This window comes from Pteropus vampyrus, unplaced genomic scaffold, assembly GCF_000151845.1.
Source record: "Pteropus vampyrus isolate Shadow unplaced genomic scaffold, Pvam_2.0 Scaffold148, whole genome shotgun sequence".
Lineage (NCBI taxonomy): Eukaryota > Metazoa > Chordata > Mammalia > Chiroptera > Pteropodidae > Pteropus > Pteropus vampyrus.
The window spans coordinates 1,748,042-1,757,368 of NW_011888929.1; the positions used below are offsets into that span (position 1 = coordinate 1,748,042).

General features: G+C 31.0%; 1 protein-coding gene across 1 annotated transcript in view; it reads left to right on the forward strand.

Annotated features, from left to right (window-relative positions):
- Nucleotides 1-1,144: 1,144 nt before the first annotated feature.
- CNTN5 (contactin 5) overlaps nt 1,145-9,327 on the forward strand; it is a 508,562-nt gene continuing 500,379 nt past the window's right edge. Inside the window, exon 1 of the mRNA XM_011369440.1 lies at nt 1,145-1,223. Coding sequence (XP_011367742.1) covers nt 1,145-1,223 — 79 coding nt within the window. The remainder of the gene's footprint in view (nt 1,224-9,327) is intronic.

A 9,327-nucleotide genomic window follows, 5' to 3' on the forward strand; every position in this document is an offset into this window, starting at 1 on the left:
ATTGTTTAACTATTTTACTGTTCTACAAAAATACATTCAAACTCTAAAATTATAGCTAACATATCAATTCTCTCTATTCTATGTGTTTACCCAAACATTAATATGACATTAAGACACTTATTTTTTTTCAATTTTTATGGAGAAACAATTTATATATATCACTGTATGTTTAAAAAGTACACCATGATGATTTATATATATTATTGTGAAATGATTATTACAATAGCTTCAGCTAACATTCATCTTCTCATATAGATAAAATAAAATGAAAAGAAAGAAAAAAAGAGAAAAATTTCTCCTTGTGATGAGAACTCTTAGGATTTACTCTCTTAATAACTTTCTTATATATTATACAGCAGTCTTAGCTATAGTCATCATGTTATATATTACATCCCTAGAAGACATGTTTTAAGGTACTAAAAAAATCTTACAGTATACACTTTGATGTTATGATAGATTTAATTTTATGCTTAAAATCTTAAAACTACACACAAAAATATTTCAAGAGAATAAAGTTCTTTACATTAACCCTACAATGTTTACATTATATAGATAAATCTCTTAATATGGGAGGACTAAAATATTTTTAAAGAATACAATAAAAAGTTAATTTATATCTTAAATGTTTCATTCTATCCTTAAATTGTAATTATAGTTTATAAACTAAGATAAAATGGTTTATGAGTCTTTAGTTTTATAAATAACAGTGATTACTTATAAATATAACATGCCCCAAATTACATTTTTATAACATATTCACTGCTTCATAATCGACCCATAACAGCATTAGGGAAATAGCAAGTACAAAGGCTAAATAAAAAACACGGACTCATTCATTTGAGAAACTGTAAGTAATTCAATATTGATTGACTAAAATTTGAGAGAAGGAAGACAGGAAAGAGAAGATATGAATTCCCAGGAATACATAAGGGCCTTGTCTCTCAGAAGCCAAGTTTGTTTTGCCATGAAGGTTAAAAGGATTGATTGCAGTATTTGGGACAGGTATGTACCATGATCAGATTTCCATGTTAGCAATATCACTTTCATGAAATTGTGGATCATGGAGTGGAAGGATCTGGGGAGAATTTAGGAGAAGAGTTAACTAGAGTAGTGCTTATGAGTATAGGAGTATATACTGGAAAGCATGGAGAGTAGGTTAAACCTGCAAATATCGGTGGAATGTTCAGGAGGAGATTTCACCAAGGCAATAAGATATAAACATGGTAAGGTGAGAAGAGAAATGTAGGCTATTTTTAAAGAAACCCAAAACAATCGAGCCCATGTCAATGAATCTCTTATTTGTACAGAGGAGAACAAATTAGAGCTATTTTTGGCATCATGAAGGCAAACCAACTTGTGAATTGAATGGATTTTCACTTTTCAGTTAGTTGTTTCGGCAGCTGGTAGACACAGTCTTGCAATCACAGCTCATTAGGGTATTGGAACTGCAGCTTCTCACTCTCCAGGGAAGCAGTATGATTTCATAAACCATAGTAACTAAAGAATGAACATTTTTCAATATGATATAATTAAACATTATGGGGAAGAATGGATTAGGGTTCTTTGTGACATTTGGCTAAACATGCTAGCTAGCAAAAATACACAAATGAAGGTCACATTTGCAATTATTATAAAAGTGCCTACATTTTAATTAGGTAGCTGATAAATGTCATTGAGCCTTAGCCACTGACCAACTATCATTTAAAAAAAAGAAAAATGTCACCTAAAAAGTCAATCTTTTTTGCACTGTCATGAAATTAAAACTTGTAGCAACAATAAAGTGTGTTCAGCAGTACAGTATTAAGTGGGCTTAGTGACAATCTTAAATAAAATTTAAAAAATATATTGACAGCATATACCACTGACAATACAGATTTTCAAGCAATGTTTTGTAAAGCAGGTTTGCCTTTACTGTAGAACCATATGGAGCCACACTAATCTTAAAAGTCTCATCTTAGAGTTTAAGTAGTATTTTTTGGCCTGTGGCTTTAACTTACATTCATTCTTTATTAATTTGAATTAAATATTCACTGACTTTCTTCCTCTCAAGGCAAATCAATCCTCTTGACCTCAGGCAATTTTGAACCTGACTTAAGAATTTTAAAAAGTTGATACCACCTTTTTGATAGTCTAAAAATATTTTGAACTTTACAATGGTATTCAAGAATTATTTGTACCTTTCCTCTGAAAAAAATAAATAAATTGACATGTCATCTTAGGATAATATGAATTTCCTTTTAAATTAGCTTTTGAAAATGGCACAGAGAAAAATAAATATATGTATTGCTGTTATTTGACTAGTGTTTCTAAATCTAGATTCTTAAAGAAGTCATGAATAAACTTAAAAAGAAATTAAAAAAAACAAAAAAGTAAATAAGTGAGTAAAGGAAATCATAAAGAAAATGATCAACAAATTTACCTACATAAAATTGTAAATCTATAGTACACTATCATCAAATTAAAATTCACACAACAGTAAATGGAATTATTGATGGTCATAGTGGACCAAGTGATTTTGAGAAAAAAGAAAAAGAAATTAACTCGATACAAAAAAAAACATATATAACTCAATGAAAAAATATGTACATGTGAGAAAATGAAGTATATGACTAATAATCAAAATGCAAATCCAAACAATAAATAATAGGTTTTTAACTAGCATATTTTAAAAGATAACTAACATTAGCAATCATCTAACAAATGGTATATAAAATATATGATAATATAATGTTAAAAATTATTGCTGTCTCATGATGCTAGCAGAAGTATAATTAAGTCAAAATTCCTAGAAAAAATTTTAATGAGAACTATTTTATATTCAAAAATTTCACTTCTATGATGCTCTTCCAAGGAAATTATTAGTCATAAAGACAAAGATTTGTGTACAAAATATTCCTGCAGCATTATATATTATAGATAAGTTTATCTGATCACAGGGACATGGTTAAATACATTATAACAAAACACATCATTGGAATGTCATGTAATCAATAGAATGCTTTTGAAGAACATTTGTAATAGGATTCAATATTCACAATATAATAGTAAATAAAAATTAGAAGATTACATATATAAGCCAATCTCAGTTTCCTTTAAGCAAAACTTTGTTGGTATGTCTTTGTTGGTATGTCTATGAATCAAATGAGAAAATATCAGAGTTTGTTTACTCTTGCAAAAGATACTACAACTGGATAGCAAGATTAGAGATGATTTTAATTCTACAGTGAATATATATTTATTTTTTAGTTAGAAATTTTAAATTTATAATTCATAGAAAACTTAAATTACCACTATTCCTTTTGAATCTGTACCCCATAATTTATTCCATAAGGGAAAGGATTAAAAGAATGATCACTCCAAACCTGGAGGCAATACCAAAAGGTTTAAATGGCAGCTGAGCCAAATACTCTTAGAGATTGAGAAAGGTACCAGATGCCTATTCCTTTGAAATTTAATTCATGTGTAAGTAAGGCTTTCAAGTTGAAAAGTAGTAGTTTGTGATCTGTAAGTACCAAGAAACAACGGTTCTAGAATGGGAGTTGCTTCCTGGAAATAGAGTCTGTTACAACTTGAATAAGTGCCTCAGATGAGGCAGATATAGAGGTACTGACTGAGAGAGTGACATTATGAATTAGGCTGCAACATTTTAACCTGTTTGATATCTTTATCATTATTTAACTAAATAACTAGATCAAATCAGCTGTTGGTTTAGGCTAGAATACCAAAATCACAGCATATATGTGAATTTAAATGATTTGCAGGTATTTCTTCTGTTAAATGAGAATTCACCTAACTTTGCTAAAATGTCATTGCGAAATTATCTTTTGATGTCTTCTTTGAAGAAACTGCTGTTGGTTGCACAGTTTCCAATTTATTCCAATATGTGCCTCACTAGCATATAATTGCTAGGGTCAAAGCTGTGAGATTGCCTTTGAAGAAAAATTCTTATAATGAGATCATTCAGGGACTTCAATAACTAACACCCCTTGAAGGGATTCCTAAGCAACTTTTTATGTACTAAGTAGCAAAATAAAAGTCACGTACATATTTTTTAATGCTTATTTTTTCTATTGTGAGACATGACCAAAGCTCAGTTCAAATTCCGTCTCCAGCTCCAAGGCCTATTTTATCAGTATCAATTGTTTCTTCCTAGATGTTCCCACACAAGTTAGATTGAACCGTAATCCATTTATGCATCTATTTCACTCTCCCTTTTAATATTGTGTTTTGTGGCTAGGGCATCACAATGAGACTGTGATCACTGGAAAGATAGTAACAAAAAGCTAAGGAAAATGAACATGGGGATTTCTTTAATGGTAAAATATAAGGACATTGATTCGCTATGAGCAGCTGCATAAAGGAGGAGCTAATGTACCCATCCAAGTGGGAAGGTGTAACTTCCTTGGACCCTACCAACTTCCTTACAAAGACACACATCTGTCCAAGCTAGTGCCCATGTGGAGTGAGGATTCCACCAGGCTTGAGAGAAACCTTTATTTTCTCAACTGGGGAGTATGACATTCTGCCTTCTTACTGCTACATGGCTTCAGCCTATGTAAGTGTAAAAATCACTTCTTATACATCTCCTACTTAATAAGAACTAAACCCTGTGAAGAACTTTTTTCTAAAACCATCACTATGTTTTTTATCTGAGTGTCTATCAGTATCGGTCTGAGTTTTGTTCAAATTCCATGATTATAAAGTGGTTTCCCTGAAGTTTAGATTATTCTGTTCTTGGTTTACAAGAACTCTTTGCAGGCAAAGATTTTATGGTTTATTTCTTCTTGTATTCCATATTTACCTTTTAATTTGGGATACATAACAGTTGATCATTTTGTGTATATTGAATAAATGTTAAATCACCTTATATGTGTCTATGTAGCCCATGTTTCTAGATTGTTCTTAGCTACCTAATATTCCATTAATATAATGGCCCATCTTGAATTCCATTCTTAAAGCCACAATGGACTCAGTGTATCCGCATTTTATAGATTCTATGGACAACACTGCACCAAAGAAGCCAGTGGACATAGTAAAACATGTATGTTTGTTTTTTATACCACTGCATATAAGGAAAGCATAACTTTCTCATACAATATTTTCTAAAATTGAGTGGGAGGGAAGACATTTTGTTTAAATTTTAATCATAGCATTCATTTATTGGTAAACAATAGTAGCTTTCTTTGATTTACTATCAAATACTCTCTGATCTATCTTAAACACACAGAGATTAGAAAGTTAAAAGCTAATATAATCATTACAGAGTTAAAACATCACTGAAACCTTTAATTCTCCAAAACAAGAGGGAATTATTTTATCATTAAATTAATTTGGTTATATTTCATAACTAGCTGTTACCCTTACTAATTTCCTCAGTGATTAGAAAACAATATTCCTAGTATGAAGGCAATATCAATTGAATGCAATTACTTTATGCTTTTAGTAATTTAAAAAGATGTCATCTAAATATTATAGATTTTAAAACCTTTTAACAATAGTTAAAACAGAAGAATTATTTTTTCAGTAAAGCACATATGATACCCTCATTAAGGTGTAATAACTTTCATGATATTTTTATATATACAACTAAGCATTACCTATTTAGAAAAGAAGATAAAGTTCTCCAAATCTTAAATTATTATGACTTCAAATGTAAACAATATACCTGAAAAGGAGTGGTATAAATAATTTGTTAGTTTTTGTTGTTTTTTTACACTGTAAGTATGCCTATTTTTCAGTCTTATGCAATGCTGTTAAAATTTTCCTTATATCTTAGAGGTACTACAGTTTAAATGCCTAACTTTGGTGCTTTAAAAATGGTGAATTTTATCCTCTGCACATCCTTTCCCACTTCAGCAGCTAAAACACTATAAAGTTTACACATAATACATTTCTTGAAGAAAGTGCTGAGTTGAGACATAGAGTACATTTAACTCAGGCTATTTCAAACTCTCCTCTGCCATAGATACAGACAACCAAATTGAAATGATGCACATTATTTATAAATTATTTACCATTTCTAAATATGCTTCACACAACTGGCTTCGCTGAGGTGTTACATCCATCCCTGCAAGCTTCATAAAACAGTAGCAGGCTAAAGTTGCACAGTTAACATTAATTCTCATCAAAGAGAGAACAGCCTTAGCAATTACCCTGAAAAAGGTCAGATATCAAATTTCTTTATGCTGACTTTGATGCCAAATTAGGTCACACTGAGGGCTCAGATATTGTATGACTTCTGCTCTTTCTGTACACTGTGTCATCAATATACGGTGCCACTTTTGCTCCCCTGACTTATGAGTCAGTGATTGAGCATTAATATTCTTCAGAGCATAACATATCATTTGGTGCTATAGTTTATTTATATGTAAGAGCTTAAATAAATATTTAAAATCAAACTAGAACTATAAGGATAAATGAATTTATATAAAGACCTGTCATTTCACGAGTTTTTTTGGTATTGCTTTGGCTGTAAAAATTAACTACATTGTGTGGTGAATTGAAAGAAAAAATTCAAATAAAGAATCTAATAGTGATGTTCTAGTCTTATCATAAATATTTTAAGAACTTTAAAGTTCCTTGTAAACATGTTTTTTACACTTAGGGACTGAGATAAAAATCTGAAGTTTACTTGGTATCAGAAAATTCAGGAAATTTTTAATATGGTAAGGGATTAAATATTTTTATATATATATTTTATTGTAATGACATTTTTATATTTATTTATGCATAAATATTGCCATAAAATTTCTAGTTTTACTAATTCTAATCCATTATTTTATGAATATTTACTTTCAATGGCAGTGTTATATCTATAAAGTGACCTTTTAAGTAATAAAAAATTTATGCTATTAGTTCTAAAACTGCAAGTGGTGGCAATATCATTCTGACTCAACAGACTACAATTTTATTAAATAATAAAGTTCAGTGGTCCCAGGGTCATTTGATTAGGAAATATTTAATGAAGGCATTAATATTTACTCCTATCCAACCTCCAGCTGGAATTTCATGGTGTGAGAGCACCAGGTTAATTGAGTTTTATCGCAAAATCTCTAGACCACTTTAGAAATAACTGTAATGCATGTTCCCTAAGGTCTGATCTATGAGAAGTGAGAAAATAGAAGAAAAAATGATTAACGTATAACTAGATTCTGCTGACATCTTCAGTATAGATATTCATTAAAAGTTTCAGCAACTAATGAAGATTTCTCTGAAAAGGAATTATGAGTCACTTATACTTCCAAACTCTGAGTAGGAATATGAAGAAAAAATGGAGTGCTCTTGCTTTAGCCAATAGAAACACAAGAATATGTAGGCATTGAGTTTTCTGTAGCTCAGTAATTTCCATCAGTGGTCAATTTTTTTTTTTTCTAATTTACACATGGGACTACATCTGTCTGGAAAATAAAAACATAACTAGCCCCCGCTTCCATTTCCACTCTTTTAATTTTTCAGAGTAAAAAGAGTATTAAAATTTGATATTTATATTTGTATTTTGTAACCCAATCAAATGTAGAAAGTGTAAGCCTAGTATTCAATTTTGTCCACCAGAGAATAGTATAAGGCAATAAATATAGTGCAGATAATAATACAAAGTAACTAAAAATAATTACCCTTTATTGAGTTCTTACTGTGAACAGGTGACATTCTAAGTGCTTTATGTATGTTAATTTATTTGATCTCTACAACAACCTATTAGGAAATACTATTGTTATCCCCATTCTATAGGCAAGGCAACTGAGCCACAGAGCTATGCATATATTGCTCAAAGCTACAGAGCCTTATGAGGTAGAGTCGAAATTTGAATCCAGGCCATTTAACTTTGGAGCCTATATTGCAAAGAGGTTTACTGACAGAGCTGCTTTCATCCAAAATTTTTAGTCAATAAAATGAGTAGCCAAATTGTAGGAGGATGTATGCACCAGAGCCAAGAGAAGAGTTTTGTTCTCTGGAACTGAGACATGATCGCGGCAAAGTAAAAAAAGAAAAAAAAAAAGGGAAAACAAAAAAACAGATGTTGGCAAGTTTCTTCTGAAGGCAGGCACTCTCTGTTTTCTTTTTACATGATTATATGTATTATAGTTCTTAGTTTTATATATTTTAGGAATAATTTTGCTTGTTTATTTAATGTTCCTTTACTGATATTTTACCCATTCCTAATCCTTTACCAATTACTTCCAGATTACAAATTTCATGAAGGCAGGAGCCATTTGTGACTTACAACTGTAGTCATGGTTCCTAATACGTAGAAGAAATTTCATTGTTGAAAAAATTAACGAATATTGAATAAGAAGGAATGAATTTAGGAGAAAATGATGATTGTTTGCTGAAGAAAAACAAATAGGGAGTTGTATGTGGAAGAAATACAGTCAAGAGCCCATCAGTGTCACTTAGTATTTATATTTTACTGAGCATCTTCAAAATCCTGGGTGCAGAATTTAGACCCAACCTAACCTCTTTTTCTTAAATGACAATCCTTAAAGTATGATCAAAAATAGGTTCTGAATGCTAAATAAGATTTAGCAAATTACCTATCTCAGAAGATGCTTCTCAATGACAGAGCCCAAGAATTTTTTAAGAGTTGAAGCAGAGCCACAAAAGAGAGAGTAAAGAATTGTTAACCTGTCAGAATGGCTATCATCAATAAATCAAAGAACAACAAGTGTTGGCTAGGATGCGGAGAAAAGGTAACTCTCATTTATTGTTGGTGAGATTACAAATTGGTACAGCCACTATGAAAAACAGTCTGGACTTTTTTCAAAAAATTAAAAATAGATATACCTTTTGATTCAGTAATTGCACTTCTGGGTATTTATCCAAAGAAAACCAAAACAATAATTCGTAAAGATCTATGCACCCCAATATTCATGGCAGTACAATTTACAATAGCCAAGATATTAGCCCATCAACAGATGATTGGATAAAGAAGTTGTGGTTCATATCTACAATGGAATATTACTCAGCCATGAAATCCTACCATTGGCTATGACATGGATGGACTTAGATGTTATTATGTTGAGTGGAATAAGTCAGAGAAAGAGAAATACCAAATGATTTCACTTATATGCAGAATCTAAGGAATAAAAAGAACAAACTAATCAAAAACAGACTCACAATTACAGAGGACAATTTGGTGATGGAGAGAGGGAAGGAAAGTTAGGGGGCTGGGAGAATGGGGCAAAGGATTAAAGAAGTACAAATTAGTAGTTGATAGATGGTCACAAGGATGGGGAGCACGGCATAGGGAATGCAGTTAGCATTAATATATTGTCTAGGTGGAAAACCAGAGGAGAGAAGGAGCAATTAGGGGGATCATTTTATAAACTA